Source organism: Spinacia oleracea, chromosome 4 (genome assembly GCF_020520425.1).
Source record: "Spinacia oleracea cultivar Varoflay chromosome 4, BTI_SOV_V1, whole genome shotgun sequence".
Classification (NCBI taxonomy): domain Eukaryota; kingdom Viridiplantae; phylum Streptophyta; class Magnoliopsida; order Caryophyllales; family Amaranthaceae; genus Spinacia; species Spinacia oleracea.
This window is the reverse complement of record NC_079490.1, coordinates 20,208,774-20,227,405: the sequence shown is the minus strand read 5'-3', so window position 1 is coordinate 20,227,405 and position 18,632 is coordinate 20,208,774. Positions and strand designations below refer to the sequence as shown.

Below are 18,632 nucleotides of genomic sequence, written 5' to 3'. Positions count from 1 at the left end.
GAGAAAACCCCCTTGTTTTTATAGGACGTAAAACGAAGGAAAATCCAGCACATCGCTCTTTTTTGGAAAAACGGAAAACCAATCCTTTAATTTTTGGAAAAAAGGGAAAACCAGTCTTTTAATTTTTGGAAAAAGGGAAAACCAGAAAAAGTTATCGCCGCAGCGATTAAGGACCTGCGCGGTTAGTGGCGCAGACCCCGCCGGCTAAAGATGGCGAGCCTGTCCGCTAAGGGTGGACACCCCGTCCGATAGAAGTGGACGAATCTTGTTTTAATGTTTTGAAAATAAGGACCTACGCGGTTTGTGACGTAGACCCCGCCGGCTGAAGATGGCGAGCCTGTTTGTGTTTTGAAGATCTCATTTTTTGAAAACTGAGGACCTGCGCGGTTAGTGATGCAGACCCCGCCGGCTGAAGATGGCGAGCCTGTTTTTGTTTTGAAGATTTTATTTTCTTTTCATTTTCGAAAACTGAGGACCTGCGCGGTTAGTGACGCAGACCCCGCCCGCTGAAGGTGGGCGAGCCCTGTCCGCTGAGGGTGGACGCCCCTGAATTCGTTTTTTCGATTTGGAACTCGCGTGGTTCGTGGCGCGATCTTCCCCGATTGAGGTGGGCAAATTCCTATTTCTTTTGTTCATCGTGATTTCTTTTGAGATTTTTTTTTTATTCATTTCTGTAAGAGCGAATTCTTTTGAGGGATGCTCGGATTTAGTTGCAACCTGAATGCGGGTTGACAACGTTCTTAGACGGACCATTGTCTTGTGGTCATCATCTTTCCATGGTTTTGAGCTAGTCTTTACGGCTCAATTTTGCCACTACCTGGGTCCTTGATTAGGGGACTATGTGTAAGTATCAACGACGACCTTTGTCTTTGAGGTCGTAATCCGGTTTTATTTTTTTGAGATTATCCAAACACGGGACTTCGTACACCGTAGTCTGGGAATATTGTTTTAACTTTGCATACTTTATTTTGAAACATATATTTTCTTTCGAGCCCCCCAGCATTCGTGCTTGACGGTCATTTCTTGTCAAAGAGGTTCCTTGGGGATACGCATTCTGTAATGTCCTTGATCGTGTTTGGGGATCGTGCTCGTAAGTGCGAGCGATCTTTGTAGTGGTATGCTACTTTGATGAAGTCGTGGAGTGCGACTTTCAGTAAAGAAATCGGCAATTTTCGAGTCAAATGGATACGGCAGGGCCCTATAGAAGTCAGGGCCCTTTTTTTTTTGAGCCTGGGTTCATTTTCGGCGCCCAGGCCTGGGTGTTGAAATAATTCACGCCCTAGGTTGGGCGTTGAAAATGTTGTTTAGGTTGGTCTTTTGATGACACAGTGACACAGTTGGCCTCTTGTTCGTTCGTTTATTTCACTTGGAAATTCTACGTATTCTCTTCTCTTTTGTTTTTCTTTATTTTTGGAACGTAGAATTTTATTAGAGATCACAATGAGCTGAGTGATCGTGATGATTTCTCGAGAAGCCGTAGCCGATTGGTGGACTACGGTGTTTGTCGCTTTGGGGCTCTTATTTAAAGGAACTGTCGCTCTTAAGGCGTGCAGTTATTGCAATAGTTGGGCGAGTCTATATGGCCCGAGGAACATACCTTGAGGCGTATATTTTTTATCGCTCGTATATATTTTTTTCTTTTGAACGCGTTCGTGAATGTTCGATACTTAGAATGATGATATGTATGTGCGAACGAGCATTCATAGAATGGCCGTTGTGTGCGGTCCATTAATCAGTTTGCTTGAATCTTTTTTTTTTGAGCAATGACTGATTTTGAATAGTTTGCTTAGAAGCTTGATAGGGTTCAGGCCCATTCATGAAGTGGGCTCAAGCATCGTGCCCTTTTGATCGTTCAAACATTTGCTTTGAGATTTTTTTATTTTACTACGGTCGTTTCGTAGCTTGGAGCCCCCAAGTATGCATGTTGGGATGCTTCCTTTTGGCGTACGATTTTTGTAGGTTCTTTCGAGAAAGATGCCTTGGGGTTCCGCTCGTGTAGATGCAAGCTATCCCTTCCGTGGTAGGTAATGTTTTGCTACCTTTAATCCTTAATGTAGAAGTCGTGTGGCTTGCATTTTGAATTTGGGCGATAAGTAGTCTTTGCCTCTTTTACACATGCTCTTGGTCGTGCCCGCATTAGTGCCATATGCCTTACTCTTTTTTTTTTTAGACTTGTACCGTGGGATGGTTGAACTTATGGTGCGACGTAGGCTTGTGTGGCCTAACGGCGTGTCTTAGAACATTCCTCCAGGTGTTGGGATATTACTATTATTTTTTGCATTGGAGTATTTCATCACGCCTCGTTCAGGTGCTCGAACAAGTGTAGCACCTTCTACGTGGATTTGCACGGCTTATTACTTCGTTCGATGGGAGGATTCATAGATGTTTCTTTCTTGTTTTTATATCTGGGCAAAATTTGGCAAGCAGAGAGATTCAGCGCCCAGGCTGGGGCGTTAAAGATATCGGCGCCCAGCTCTGGGCGTTGAAAATTATTTCTGGGCAGAATTTGACAGTTTTTTTTATCCTTGATTTTTCTTTTGCTTTTGCTTTGGAACGACGTAGACTGTGTAACGGGCGCTTATAGGGCGAGCGTTATGTGCAGTAGTTTGATCAGAGTTTTGGTGACTCGCGATTTTCAGTTACCCTTGTTAGTGGGGTGACTTTATATATATTCTAAGTAGTGCTTAGAATTTGGGAGGGGTTGTAGCCATTCTAAGGTTCGTTTTACACGATCAAACCTTAGGATTGTGCCCTGTGACGTGTGTATAGCATTAGCGTCGAGAATTTGCGATAAAATCGTCATTTCGAGCATTTTTAGAGTGTTTTTCCCAAGCCCCCAATTGTAGCTACGGGATTGGCCTGGTGCTATAATGCTTGGCATACGTTTTTATGCATTCATGGTGACATGGATCATGAATAGTTTGAACCAGACTCGTTTAGTGCAAGGTACATTCGAGTAGTGATTTTCTAGTTTTCTTGTAAATGTCGTATTGTGCGACATTGCCATGGTCAAGGTAGTCATATGTTGAAGTGTGCCTTGACCAAAAGCTAGGTGCCTTTCTTTACCCATAATCATATTTAGAAATCTTTTTGACTCACTTGCAACATCGAGATAAATGCATACTTAGATTAAACCAACGACACTTTATTATGTTTGAAGAAGCCTTTGAAAATTATTTGAAATCCGAGTCCTACTGTGTACAATCCGAGGTGTCCTAAGTAGGTTGACTTATAGAAGGGTTCGTACAGGATTACATATTGTTACGATTTTTGGAATGTTGTCTAAGGATTTGCTAGAAGCCAGGGTGCAGGCGTCAAGATATTATTTGTGCCCCTGTGGCACGTGCTTTAGGTTTTAGGGCCATCATTTCCAGAATTGCGGCAATATAAACCGCTTTCAAATTGACTTAGATTTACTTGGTGTATGTTTGTACAAAAGGTCAAGGTATACTTAGTTCTTTCCCTAGCTCTTTCATTTCAATCTTTAGCCCCTAGTTGCTATTATGTCTTCTCATTAATGATGCTTTCAGATTTCGATTTTAGATGCCCGTGTCATATGTCTGAGTAGGGTGAGCCTTGGTTAAGTGCCAAGTCCTATTGACAATGTCTGATTTTTTTTTCAAAGGGAATTCGCAAGAATTTGAATTACCATGAGCGGGTGCCCTGAGTTCGAAGGAACGATAGGGCGATGCCATAGAACAATCCTCTTTATTGCAAGCTTACTGCCTTTACTACTTGTTGGCGATTATGACTGTGTCTAGTGGTGAAAGAAGGTCTTTAAGCGAACGACTATGTCTAGTGGTGAAAGAAGGTCTTTAAGTGAGTTAGTTCGCTTTAGGGAGGGTCAAGTCGAGTACTTTAGAGGTCATGGACGCTTGCGCTAGCCCCCATTCAATTGAGGCAAAGCGATCTTTTGAGTCTTGGCTAAGTGCCTAGGAGTGTGAGTGCTCCTTCTAGCAAGGGTACGTGCCCTTATTATTTTTCGATGTGTGCTCGTTTTGGCATCTTGATGACTTGGATTCTTCCTTTGACTTTTTCTTTCGACTTGGATTGCAAGTAATTAAATTTCAATAAGGGACTCTGTTTTTTATTCTTGTTATTCTATAGGTTTTAACATTTTTGCAAATTGGTTGGACCGAATCATGGATTGCCTACGTATCCGCCTTAAATAGATTTAATTTGGAATCAGGTCTTGCGTAGTTCTTAGCCAGAAAATGGTTTCTTAGAATGCTGTTTTTAAACAAGTACGTTCGAGTGGAACTGTAATGTTTGAAATAAGTGTACGAAAATTTTGGAGCGCGCGTATTTTGCGTCTTTTGTATGATCTTCTACCCCCCAAGTGTTCGTTATTCTTCCGCATGTATATAGGAGAATATACGAACACTTTTAGTAATTGGGAGTTGAAAGGGATAAGCAAGAACGGCGCCCAGGGCTGGGCGCTATTATTTTCGGCGCCCAGGTCTGGGCGTTGAAAACGTGTTCTGGGCTGTGTTTTTTGCGCTGCTCCTTTTCGTTTTGTGCCAAATATTTGCGAATCTTTTTTGTGCGCTAAATGCTTCTTTTTTAGATGAACTTTAAAGGTGCTTTGCAAAGTTTTTTTTATTATTATTTATTTAATTTTTTTTATTATTTTTTTTTTACGCTAAGCGTAGAACGTACTCTTCATTTGTTTATTTTTTTTTTATTCGTGACTCAAGACGGCATGAAAGACGGGTCGAATGAGATAGGATAATTTGTATAGGTATTAGTCAAGCATGAGGATTACATCTGTTAGGACTCACAATTTGCAGCCTCAAGCTAGTGTCATGAGTTTACATCAACCAAGGCCAATGAGTAGCATGGGGACGGCTCAAGGATGTATCCAAATAAGTTATATGGTCATTATACTAATGGTGGTGTAAGAGCAGGTTTGGGCTTTGAAAATAATGGGTATGACGCACGTGTCAATGGCCGTACGTGGTTTGCAGTTGACAACAAGTTCAAGAACAAGAGTCGAGGTAATGATTTCTTGGGTTATGGCAATGAGAACATGGATGGGTTAAATGAGCTGAACAGGGGCCCCCAGAGCGAAGGCATCTAAGAATATAAGGATTGGAAAGGGTAGACATCGTAGAATTTTATGTAGTTTTTGTGGCATGATTTGGATTGGTTGACTCAATTCTTTCCCTTCGTTTACTTGGGTAGATTTCGCACTTTGGGAAGTACGGGCTAAGTATTGCATGGCTCGTTCTTTTCGCTCTCCCTTTTCTCTTTCTATTTTTTCTTTTTGCTTGGGATTTCTCCCCAACATAAATCCTTCAAAATCTTTTATCTGGGCTAGAAGGTAGATGGTTGTGGTCTTTGAGTCACGAGGCGAGACTGAGTGAGCCTCATTTGGTAGGCCTATAGTGGACCTTTAACTTTAGTAGGCCTAGGGTGGACCTTTAGCTTTAGTAGGCCTAGGGTGGACCTTTTAAATTGTCTTACTTTGCAAGCGTATTTCGTCGTTTCTTAAAATGTGCAAATAGCGTAGATCCAAAATGTTGTTTTTACTTTATTGAAATTTAACGAAAGAATTACATCGAAAATAATTTTTTGTTTCTTTTTAGACTCCAGTTTCTGGGATTTAATTGGAAATTGTGATTTAGACTCGAATTTTCATTAATCTTTCTGATTATAACCCGTGTACGAATACAAGGAGGTGGCCTAGACTCAAAATAATGACGTGGCGTAAGCCTCTAATACTTGACCAAGCAACTCTCAGACTTAGGCTAATTGGACCATAACTTTCGTTGGTTGACACTTTAGATTTTAACCCTTGGGTGTTCATTTGTCATGCGCTATTTTGCTTAATGTTGGCAAAGTAGTTAGTTGGGGAGATCGAATTTCCTTTTTTGCGAGACTAGAATCATTAGTGCGGTTTCCCTCTTAGTGTGTATTGCTTTACCCCGATGGTAGCCTTATGGCATGCCGATTTGGGTATTTTCATGGTTCGTCATGTTGCATTCATGGAAAATCTTTTAGTCCGTACTTAGGAGTATTTAAAGGAGCGAGTGGCTCGAGAGGACTATGATAGTCGTGACCCAATGTGATCATAAGCCTTGAGGCCATTAATTTTTGCTAATAGTATTGACACCTTAGGTTCACCTTGGGGGTTGTGCGACTATGGGGGAATGATTTTCAGAATGTGACTGTTTCCATTTTGCAAATACTATAATATATTCTTTTTATTGGTGAGAGAGAGTATTGAGGCCGTAGATTCTTAGCAAGGGATGACAATTACATATGGGTGCTTATTGATTTAAATGTTAGGAAGGGAGACTCAATATGGTTTAACCTTTTAACTTGCAGAACGACACCAAGCATTAGGACCGATTCTATGTATAAGACAACTAAGACTTAGGATTTGGATTGTACCTTGGCATAACCTAGTCTAGACTCGGATTTATTTATTTTTTATTCGAACATTATTTTTTTTCTTGAAAACTTTATTCGAACATCATTTTTTTAAATACTTTGCCCATGTGACATTCAAGGTTATTTTAATTAGCATGCTCGGTTTTGGTACCGAACATTGTCGTCATAGGAGGCCTAATGACGACACAAAGAGTTGTTTATTTTATAAGTCGTTCTTAGAATTGAGTGCCTTTTCGTACGCCCTTGCAGCAATTTTCTACGAAAAGTGTTTTTTTGCTACATATTTTTTTATACGCCCAGCCAGGGGCGTTGGAAAGATTGGCGCTCAGCCAGGGGCGCTGAAAATGCGTCCCTGGCTGGTACTCGTATTCTATTCGCGTACATTTTTTGTTTATGCGACTTAATTTTGCATGCTTGCCTAATAACGTCCTTTACGCGTTGTGCAGCGTTGTGGGATCCGTTACAGGCCGTCCTGGGCGTCGCTTATTTTTGTGGCGATCGTCCGGGGTTGCGGAACACGTATTTTGGTATAACTCTTTGGCCAATTGGTGTTTATGAATGTTTGGGCAATTTTTAAGGTCGTTGGTTTTCTAACATTATTTGTCACACACAATCACAATATAATCACATAATTCGCTACACATAACTAGCATTACAACATGAAGCAAAATAATAATATGTCATGTAGTTTATGATAGGCTTCTATGGGTAGTATTTGCGCCGGCTCGGTACCGCTTCTATCGCAGATCCAACACATGCCCCAGTCGAGGTAGTGCCTTCAACAGACGAATTTCTCCCAAGAGGCCAATCACGATGTAAGCCAAGGGGGCATGCACCAATGAGAGGGACCTAGTGGGCGAGCGATTGGGTTTGGGACGGGTGTACTACTAGCGAAAGTGCCGAGTGGAGAACATTCGAAGCGTATGCACCCCCCGGTTGGCGATGGGTATCCTTAGTCCCAACTCCCGAGATGAAACATCCAAGGGAGCCAAGATTCGTTATGCGGTTCTGTCCGTTCACATTAATATGCTGATTTTCAGGTCGTCCCAACTTGATGGGGAAATGAACGCGGGGTAGGATCGTTTCACCCTTCGGCTATTTTGATTACCTACGAGCACGAGTATTTCTTTCACTATCCCCAGCGGAGTCGCCACTGTGAGGGGGTCGAAAAAGCACGAGGCTAATGCGTGACCTCGTCCCTCGTGGGCGTGACGTTTCCTTTTGTCAAATCAAGTGTAATTGGATTTCCTGTGAGTTTACACCCAATTGACTAGTAATATAGGAGTCGCCATTCAGTTTTTAACGACAATGAGAAAAACTGACAAAACCCGGTTATCGTGACATAAAGGGAGTGCAATTATGTTTGACCACGACGGCCATAGGTTCCCTTGTGATCCCTGGTGTGGGGATCTCTCAACGTACACCCGCAAGGTAGAGATTGAGAGTTCGGGGGACTGTAACTACCGAGAGGAGTACTCTCTCTTCGATAACTCCAGAGGCAGGATATCCTTACTAGCTCAGCATAAATAATTGAAGGGACATGCGTTAACTATTAAACTAATCTGAATTGATTTTAACAATATGCAACACATAATACTAGATCGATCGTGATTATCTTGTTTAGATTGATTTAAGGGACCTAGCATGATAGTTCAAATTCCCAAGATATTATCTTTGTTAGGCGTGATAGAACAATCAGATTAAATAGTTTAACAGTTTTATAAAAGGGCGAGGAAATCGATTAAATCATGCAAAGGGACACATCACGACGCACCCTTGAGAGGTGCGTCATGGTTCTCAGAAAACTAACCACTTTGGCTTTGCTATTTCTCCTTTATTTAACGAATCTCAAGTTTCCGGGCTTAATTCTTCAGCTACAAGGGACATGATACGTTATGTTCGATTTTTGGATCGATTGCGACAGAACGCGGGATCAATTTCGCAGCGTGAGGCTTAGGCTTAGGGGTTGGAGTCAATACTCAGAATATGAATTGTGTGTTGTGTCCTTTTCACGTCGAATTTGGGGCTGTATTTATAGGGAAGAGTTCGTGGAAAGATAGAATTTTAGAGCTCTAATCCAAGAAGAATTAGGAGAGAACACGTACCCAGGTAATTTCAGCGCCTAGGGCTGGGCGTTAAAGATTTCGGCGCCCAACTCTGGGCGTTGAAAATGGGATCCAGGCAATTTCAGCGCCCAGGGCTGGGCGTTGAAAATGATGTTTGGGCCGAGTTCTTTGTCAGATTTGGACTCTTAGAATCCGGAGTGTTTGAGACTTATCCGAGTCTTTTAGTGCGTATTAACTTTATGACGGAATGCGTCTGGGCCCGTTACGAACTCTGGGTTCGTTAGGATTTTAATTAATACGTAACTCTTATTTTCGAATTATACTAGGAACAAGATTCCTCTTGCAAATTCTATCTCTTTTAGGATTTATGTTGGAGTGCAACACCTAATTCTGACATGTTTCTATCTTTTATGTCTTGCCACTTTTAGCAACTACCCGTTACGGCAGTTACTATTTTTAGCAGGTTTCTATAAATAGCAGGTTCGGGTGAAATGAAAAGGGTGATCGAGATTCGTCATTTTATAGGAGATGCGTTGCCAAGTGGAGATTTATGTTCTCATCATCGAACCTTCCCTTTCGGGAATGGGGACAAAAGTAGGTGTCTACATTTAGTAGCTTAACTATTGTGCTTATTATTGCAATTTTTGTTTTTTATAGATGTACTTTAAGTAATTTATACAAAAACTTACCTATTAACGCAGGGGAATAATCCCCAAAGCCAGGAATCATGTATAAAGTACAGATCAAGCAGACTTACGCTTGTAGTGTGTTTTCCCTAGTTCAAGGAATCACGAACACGAACAAGAACTCCAAATGTCGTTCCTCTACTTGGTTCACCGACACGTTCAGATCCGTCTTGAGATTAATAGCTTAGATGTCACTCAAGATATTTTAGTTTTTAGGGAAGAACAGTTTGAACGGTGGCTCAAAAGAGATTAGGGTTTCTCTTTTGATTTAGGTTAAACTGAATTACGTAATGTGTAAGTTGGAAAAACATAATATGAGGGGAGGTGTTATAACCCTTAGGTTATAACACAACCAGCCAAAGCACAAGGCCTTAGGCCGACCAGCTCTCGCACAAGACCACGAGCACACGCGCGCAGCAACACAGCCATGGGCCTTGGGCCTCGCTGTTGTGTGCTATCGTTGATGCTGTCCCGAGCGCGCCCAGCCGCAGGCCATGGGCCTTGCTCTGGTGTTGGCGAGCTGCTGCGCTCGTTGGGCCTTGCGCGCTTGGCTCGATGGGCCAGCAGCTTTGCCTTGCTCGTATATGCGACCAATGCCTTACGGCTATTGTTTATCGTATAATACTTGACGAATCGCCGTCGTACAATACGATTATTCGTTTCGCCAGCTTACGAATATTCGCGATACGATATACGATTCCAATCCAACGTCATATCGTATATTTATGTTCCGAACTAATTCCCGAAAAGCTATTAAAAGAATTTTCGATTCATTTAATCCGATGATATGTAACATGCCAATGGTGTGACCTTATAGGTTCAATCAAGAGTAGGCTGTGAGCCTAATATAGATTAGAACTCACTGATCGGAAGCATTTCTCCAGCTAGTTGTTCCAATCATTTGATCTCACTGAATTTATTGTTCGTAATTAATCTGAACCTTGGTATTAGACTAATGCACCTTGGGTGAAGGACATATTTCCTTCAGTCTCCCACTTATCATTCAGACAAGTGTGCATTCCGATTCCTTTGTCTCTTAGTGTTACTTACTGAACATAAGGTAAGATCCAAACCATCCTTATTAGGTCCAGAAGTGTTTCTCGAATTACTGAGTTCAACTGTTAAACTTTTAAAGAAGGTTAAGCCTTAACCATTCTGAGCACGGCCATGCATTTCACAGTATCTAACTCTTCGAGAGGCCTTGTACAACAACAACACCATATCCTATCAAAGATAGGAGGACAATCCCTTCTTGTAACTTATGAACAACTTACTTTGATTCATAGTACGCCCAATAACTGCTTTTATAGTCTCCTTTAACGGTGCGACATTTAGCCAACATCAAAGCGAACTAATTCTCAAACAAGCAGCCATAACTACTCAGGTTCTGAGGAATAGGTTCCAATCACCATTAATGAGAACTACTTATGACATAACTTTAATCTCTTAAAGTGTTCTCATGGTCAATCCGATACAAGATCCAATAAGTATATATGCAAATGATTTCTGACATCCAGTCCATCTAGTTCAAGAAACAGAACTATAAATCAACTTGCAATCTAATCTTCATTAGTCATTGGTCGTCCAACCTTTCAATGACCTGGATTAGGGATCCTTTTGCGACTTCAATATTCAAGTTCACTTATGGGTGTTTCTTTGTCAAATAATCCATCTTGACATCCCATTTGAATGGTTTGAATCACTTGGACTTTCTCATTTAATACTAAACCAAGATTAAATAAATATGAAATACAATTTCATAAATGATAAATGTTTAAACCAAATGCTTACCAATTTGTGGGCCTCTAACCTAAAATCAAGCATTTAATGTTTTACAGATATAGGCGATTCACCCAATACTTAAAACATTTATGGAACTCAAACTTGATTCCATTTATGCATATGAGTGTTGTATCTCATTCAATGAAGAGGTTTAGGTTATCATACTTTGCTATTCTTAGCATCTTTTCTATCGAAAGCCGTTCGTTGTAAGATGAAAAGATCTTTGAATATGTTTATAGAATGATCTAGTCTCTCATTGTTGTTTAGAATAATAATCATATTTAAAATAGAAAATCATCCAGATAGCAGACTTGTGCACTACTTCTCTGCAAACTGATACCAGAAACCAAGAGTAACGACAAGTCATAAAGTCATATGCGAGAAGGTGAAATATTCTAACTGTGTTCATGTTGCACTGCAGTGAAGTAAGTGGTGACAGGGAAGTGCAACGATCTATGTTAAGAGCTGTTAAATCAACTTGATGGTTTCAGTAGTGATGACAGGATTAAGGTAAATACATTTTGTTAACATTCTTCACTTAATTATGACACCTCTAGACAGGGTATTAATTTGTTGTCACTTTACATATATATATGCCAGGTCATTGCCGCTACCAACAGGGCTGATATTCTGGATCCAGCCCTCATGCGTTCTGGTCGACTAGACCGTAAAATTGAATTCCCTCACCCTACTGAGGAGGCTAGAGTCCGAATCCTTCAGGTTTGATTCCAGATATATCTTAGTAGTTATCTATCCTGGTGAAATCTGTCTCTAAAATCTTAAAATCAGATTCATTTGTTCAGTTATTGATTTCTTTGAATTTTGTTGCAGATTCATTCGAGGAAGATGAATGTGCACCAAGATGTGAACTTTGAAGAATTGGCTCGGTCTACTAACGACTTCAACGGTGCACAGTTGAAGGCAGTTTGTGTTGAAGCAGGCATGTTGGCTCTTCGCCGAGATGCCACTGAGGTATGTATTTCTCTCTCTCTCTCTCTCTCTCTCTCCCTTCTATTTTATTTGTTATGATTTTCCTTTCTCTCTTTTGTTAAACTTACTAACTTTATTTCCAATTTTCCAGGTAAACCATGAGGACTTCAATGAAGGCATCATTCAAGTCCAAGCAAAGAAGAAAGCAAGCCTAAATTACTATGCTTAGGTCTCACTTTTCTTTTACATAATTTTTCTTTGGAGTTTATAGTAATTGTTCTGCAAATAAAACAGTGACGCTGTAGAGATTTAGTTGTTTTTGCAAATAGAAGCCTTGAATTATCATGCTCAGGAGATGTTCTCCTATTTTTCTGTAAATGCTTTGTACAAAATTTTTAGTCAACTAATTATACAATCATTAACTTCTGAAATCGTAATTTTTTTTGTATTACTATTCTTCAAAAACACTGTGTTCATCTTAAAGTATTGTTTTAGTTATGCTAATAGCTGCCTTCATACGAAACATGAGGAGGGATGGGGTGTGCTAGTTTCTCCACATTAGCCCATTGAGAGATGTTTAGTTTTTTCCACAAAGGTCATCATAGACAAGTCCTCTTTGCCCAAAACCATTCTTAGGGGGCGTTTGGTTGGGGGTGTTGAGGAAAGGGAATGGGAATTGGCTGCTATGATACCCTTTGTTGTTGTTGTTTGGTTAACTGGAACATCTGTTTCTGTTCCATTTTTCGTTGGGTAATGCACAATTTTGGTTTTGGGGTGGTTTTTTTTAATACACCCGGATGGATGGAGAGCAAGGTTGATAGGATAGTTATTTGCTAACATTCTCGAGCTGGTTGTTCATGATATACTCCGTACAACAAAGTATTTACATTTCGACAAAGAAATGTGCAATGTCTAATTTTGAAATATGTTACTCCTAAACGTTTAGAGGTTCAAAAATAGCAAATGAATTAAATGTGCAATGTCTAATTTTGAAATATGTTACTCCTAAATATGTTACATGGAAGATTGTTTTAAGCTTTAAGATAGACATAATTTTTTCCGTATAATTTACAAACTCCCCAGTTGGTTTTCCTATATCCAAGCACATTCCTCTAGTTTTACGATTGGTATAGTTGTATTTTCTCTAAATATGTGGTATACAAATCTATTTTGTATTATTATAGATGTCGTATGGTTGATTATTAATAACATTGTTCTCCCCCCTCCAAAAAAAAAGAACCCTTTGGTCTACCAATGCAAGGAAACCACCAAAATCCAAAGAGGCTACAATAATGAGCTCCAAAGTAATGGGCGCACCAAAGTAATTCTGAATCAGTATCATATTACAGTTTAAACATCCAGTACAAAGTAACTTGGAGATCCTAGTAGGCCATTCGAGGTTTTTCAAAACCTTTAAGACCAACTGCACACAACAAGTTTTAGGAAGATGGATCTGATAAACAATGACATGGTCGAAAAACAAGGCTTCTAAAAGCATAGTGCCTTACACCAGAAATACATAAACACGAACATAAATTTTGTGTGTCCGTCCAGACACATATTCAAAAAGTATATATGGAGAAACAAATAACTGGAACATACATGTACTTGAGCTACCTCCTGACTTGTACTTAGAAGGAAATCCCTTACAGTCTCTTATTTCAACAATTATCCAAGAACCAAAGATCTCCTGTATCAAATGCCACAGAACAATGTCAACCAACATGAAAAGCGACAGCTTAAGCAAACAAATTCAAGAATGCAGCTCAACTAGATGGAAATTATGCTTTCATTCATTCATTATCATTACCCCATTGCCTCAAAGAGGCTCCCGCAAGAAGCGGGGTAAGGGGGGGGTCGGACGTACGCAACCTTACCCCTGCAATTGCAGAGAGATTGTTTCCAATTGACCCAAAAGCGATAACGGAACGACCATCTTCTACTTCATGGAAAGGAAGCGAAGAGGTTTTAAGAGCCATTTTGATTTAGTCCATCACATCCACAACCAAAAGAACAAATGAATCTTTGGCTCCATCGGAAATGGACAGAATGGAAATTATGCTTGGAAGTACAAAATAAATGAGTTTTTACCCCCTTTACCAAATTCTGTATTTGAATTGTGGGATATTGTTTTCCAAATATGAAGAGGGAATACTGACTTTCTCCCTCAACCTTCATCATATAAAATGGAAGCGTAAGTCACCCAACCCCCCCTTTTAGGTAATAAGAGTATAACAGAAAGTTGTACATGAAAAAGAAAATGATTCAACTGAAGTCATTAGATATGGTTATCGGCTTAATCCTTTGAATGCAAACTAGAGGCAGAGTTACCCTTTGTGAAACTATAGAAAATTACAATTCCACCATTATCTGTATAAAAAAACATGACTAGAAAAGGGAAGAGGCTCGAACCTGCATAAGACGATCTAAGCAGCAGCCTCAAGCAGACCTCTTCTTTCAGCCTCGAGCAACTCCTTGGCTGCATGCTCTTTGATCCTTCTCTCTAACTCTGGACGGAAATGCCTAATCAGACCCTGTACAGGCCATGCAGCAGCATCACCCAAAGCACAAATGGTATGCCCCTCAATCTGCTTTGTTAATTCTTGAAGCATATCAATCTCCTCCAACTTTGCATTTCCAACTTTCATCCTCTCCATAATCATCCACAGCCACCCTGTTCCTTCCCTACATGGAGTACATTGACCACAACTCTCGTGCTTGTAGAAATAAGATAACCTTGCGATGGCATCTACAACATCAGTTGATTTATCCATCACAATTACAGCAGCAGTCCCCAAACCAGATTGAACAGCCTTAAGAGCATCAAAATCCATCAGCACATCATCACATATGGGTTTGGGAAGCAAAGGAACCGAGGAACCCCCGGGAATCACTGCAAGTAAATTGTCCCATCCACCTCGCACTCCACCACAGTGCCTCTCAATCAATTCCTTCAACGAGATGCTCATTTCCTCTTCAACTGTGCAAGGCTTGTTGACATGACCTGAAATGCAGAATAGTTTTGTCCCTGCATTGTTCTTCCTGCCAAAACTAGCAAACCATTCGGGGCCACGCCTTAAAATGGTGGGGGATACAGCAACTGTTTCCACATTTGTGACAGTTGTAGGACATCCATAGAGTCCGGAATTAGCTGGGAAAGGAGGCTTCAATCTCGGTTTTCCTTGCTTGCCTTCAAGACTTTCCAAAAGTGCAGTCTCTTCACCACATATATAGGCACCAGCACCATAATGGATATAAACATCAAAGTCATAGCCAGATCCACATGCGTTTTTCCCCAAGAGCCCAGCTTTATAAGCTTCTTCTCTTGCCTTCTGCAGATTCAAACGTTCATTCACATATTCACCTCTAATATATATGTAAGCAGCGCTGGCCCTCATTCCTACCCCCGCAATTAGGCATCCCTCGAGCAGTTTGTGAGGATCATGCCTCATAATTTCTCTGTCCTTGCAGGTTCCAGGTTCACTTTCATCTGCATTGACAACAAGGTATGACGGACGACCATCAGATACTTTTGGCATGAACGACCACTTGAGACCTGATGGAAAACCAGCACCACCACGTCCACGGAGACCAGACTTCTTCATTTCATTGACAATCCAGTCAGCACCCTTCACAACCAAGTCCTTTGTTCTATGCCAGTCACCACGTTTCATAGCACCTTCAAGAAAGGGACTATGCAATCCATATAAATTAGTGAAAATACGATCCTCGTCTTTCAGGCCACCAAAATGAGTTCTCTCTGGAGGTGGAGGGGGTGGAGGCTGAGGGGTACTGGACGTTGAAGCAGCCTGGGTGCTGAACAATCTGCTATAGCCAGCACCCCAGATGTCACAGTGGCGCTGAATTTTCCCTATTCTTTGAAGATTGAGAATGCCCCTCAGGGGTGCCTGTTAAAAAGATCAGAAGAAAGGGTCATGAAAGCTACTTATCATTTAGACGTCATTATATTAAGAAATCATAGCATCAAAATCCCCTCAAGCTACTTATAATCTCAACTTTCCAGTTGGGCTTGTTGCGTGCTTGCATCATGATCATGAAGCGCTTAGATCCAATATTGTAATAAAAGAACCAACATTTCACTGGAGCTTCAACTTCTTAACTAAAAAGAGGGATAAGAATGTCATCTTCATGACCTAGGTATTATGCTTTCAAGTCAAACTACAAACCACCCCTTTTCGTCGCCATCAAAGAAACAACATATAGGCTCATTCACTCTAATGAAATAAGCAATCCTTTCATCAGTTTTTAAGGTTTGATACAGGAATCTTTCACCAAAAACCCACTCTACTAAACTCATTTCTTACTTCTTACTAGATGATTATGTAGGTGCTGCATACCCTACAAAAGGAATACCTAATCAAATCAGTGCACAAGTAATGTTGTGAAAATGCAAAAGTTTAAGGCTAACAAAGTAGCATACCATGCATTTCCACAGTGTTATGTGTTAACCATCATTGTTCAAGGACTAAGTTCTACAAAAGTTCAATAGCAAGATGTAATGGATCGTACTAATGGGCCACCTGTCCACTTGGTTTACAGGAGAAGGCACAAGAACAGACAAACAACAACATCAACAGACCTCCAGGAACGCAACAGCAAGTAGCAGTTGGTGGTGCAAGCCGTTGGCAACAAACGGACAAGAGTCCCTAATTAATGCAAGTGTACTTGAGCAATACCTTGCATATAAGTAGGCAGAAATAGGAAGAGAGGAATTCATTAAGAGTTGTGTTGTGTATGCGACTTGTGACCTAAAGTCACTCCCATTGAGATTGGTAGCCTAAAGTCACTCCCATTGAGATTGGTAGCCTAAAGCTACTCCCTTTTGTAACTGGCTCTTTGAGTGACTCCACTAATCAAAGCTTCCTATTTCTCTACATTGCTGTGTTTACTGTTATTGTTGAATTGTCTTGCTAGTTTAATGCACAAGATTTGTGAAGTAGTTCAAAGTAATTAAACCCCCCAGCCACAAGATGAATGGCGCTAGAAGTTCCCTTGCATCAAATGATGAGTCCCCATGACCATGTAGAAAATCTCATAAAGATTCTTGACTTTCATGATTTATTAATTTCAACGCATACCATGCTTGATCAATCAATATATCATTACACTCGAGCAACAAAGACAAGGTTCCAGCTGACAAACAGAAAACAAAAGCAATATCATCTTCCTTCCTAATTCTATTTGTTCAGCATCATTTTCATTCGTGCAGTCAACCACTTTTCTATCCCTATAACACCAATTGGCATGAACATCGGTTTATCTCATTGAAGGCCCCTTCATGAACTGTTTGATGATATATCATAACCTAACAAGATCACTCCCTAAAAATCTAACAATTTAATCTTTCCCACGGAAGGGTTTGTTCTAGAAATACTGATTAAACCAACTCAAACTCATTCATAATACAATTATTCGCCAAAAATGCAGCTATCGCTCATCTTCAATACCCAACTATACAATTATGATCATACAAGCTCAAATTAATAAAAACCACAAAATTTCCTCCAAAAATGCATCTATTTGCCCCATCATCTACAAAATACCTAAATCGACCAAAACCAACATAGATATGAGCACAAACAAAGCATTTCAGAGCAAATTGACGAAAACCCACATAAAATTAACCGTTCTTAAGATCTAATTGCAATAAAATAAAACCCAGAAACTCAAACCACGCCGTAAATCAAAACAAAACCAAACCGAAAAAATGAAAATTGATGGGGAAATAACTAATAAAAGGCATACAAATACAACAAAATGCGCAAGAAATTATTGAAAAGTATCAAACTGTAAGAAATAAAATTGAAAAATAAGCGTACCATATTTGCAGCAAAAATGAAAGCTTTATTTCTGGGTAATGGCGATTCAGCAGATTTGACTGTGCGTTCGAGAGTTTAAAGAGAGAGAAGAAAATTAATCTGGTGTGTGAGGGTATGGTTTATGAAACGTGGAATTGGGAGACTGGTTTTTTATTAATTGGGTGATTTTGACGGCTGTGATTAAAGACGGTGTATTATGATGTGATGATCAAATGGTCCACGTAGGTTTGTACTTTGGAAACTCACCTGGATATTGGATCTGGGTCCATTGTTGTTAATGGGTTGGTTGGGCTTTTTTATTTGGATCCATTTCCATTTACACATCTGATGGTGGATTTGGAATCATACCCGTCATTCAATGGTCACTTAGTCCGTTAATTTTTTTTTTTTGATGCAATTGAGGGGGTTATCCGTACAAACTAAATAATAAAACGAGGATAGGCCACGCCTATGATATCTTCCCGAAGGAGATTAGTGATTTGACTTGGTGGATCGTCAAATTACACTACTCGTTCCTCCTGAAAGACACCAATATTTGCAAGACTATCCGCTACTATATTTCCTTCACGATAACAATGAATGAGTTGAACTTCCCATCCCGGGGAGGTTATTAAGCTTCGGCAATTTTTCAAAATATGGTAACACTCGCCTCCTTGATGGTCTTCATCCTTCAAAACTTCAATGCAAGCTTGATTATCCATTTGTAAGATTAGCTTCTGTATGCCCAAATGTCTTGCTAGTTCAAGACCTATTAATGTTGCCATAAGTTCCGCTTTGTAAGTTGTACACGTACCAAATCTAGCTGCAAATGCACGAAGAAACAGCCCTCTGCAGTCTCGCAGGACTCCTCCACCTCCAGCTGGTCCTGGTGTCCCTTTGGAGGCTCCATCAGTGTTCAAGGTAGTACAACCTACTATCGGGGCCAGCCAGCG

The 18,632-nt window shown here is 40.3% G+C and overlaps 1 protein-coding gene across 1 annotated transcript; it reads right to left on the bottom strand.

Annotated features, from left to right (window-relative positions):
- Positions 1-13,182: 13,182 nt before the first annotated feature.
- Positions 13,183-17,858, bottom strand: LOC110794682 (NADH dehydrogenase [ubiquinone] flavoprotein 1, mitochondrial). The gene is made up of 3 exons (XM_021999649.2): positions 17,701-17,858; positions 14,273-15,768; positions 13,183-13,550 (listed from the first exon to the last, which is right to left on the bottom strand). Exons 1-2 carry the CDS (start codon positions 17,701-17,703, stop codon positions 14,287-14,289), a joined length of 1,485 nt encoding a protein of 494 aa, XP_021855341.2. The 5' UTR covers positions 17,704-17,858; the 3' UTR covers positions 13,183-13,550; positions 14,273-14,286.
- Between the last annotated feature and the right edge of the window lie 774 nt (positions 17,859-18,632).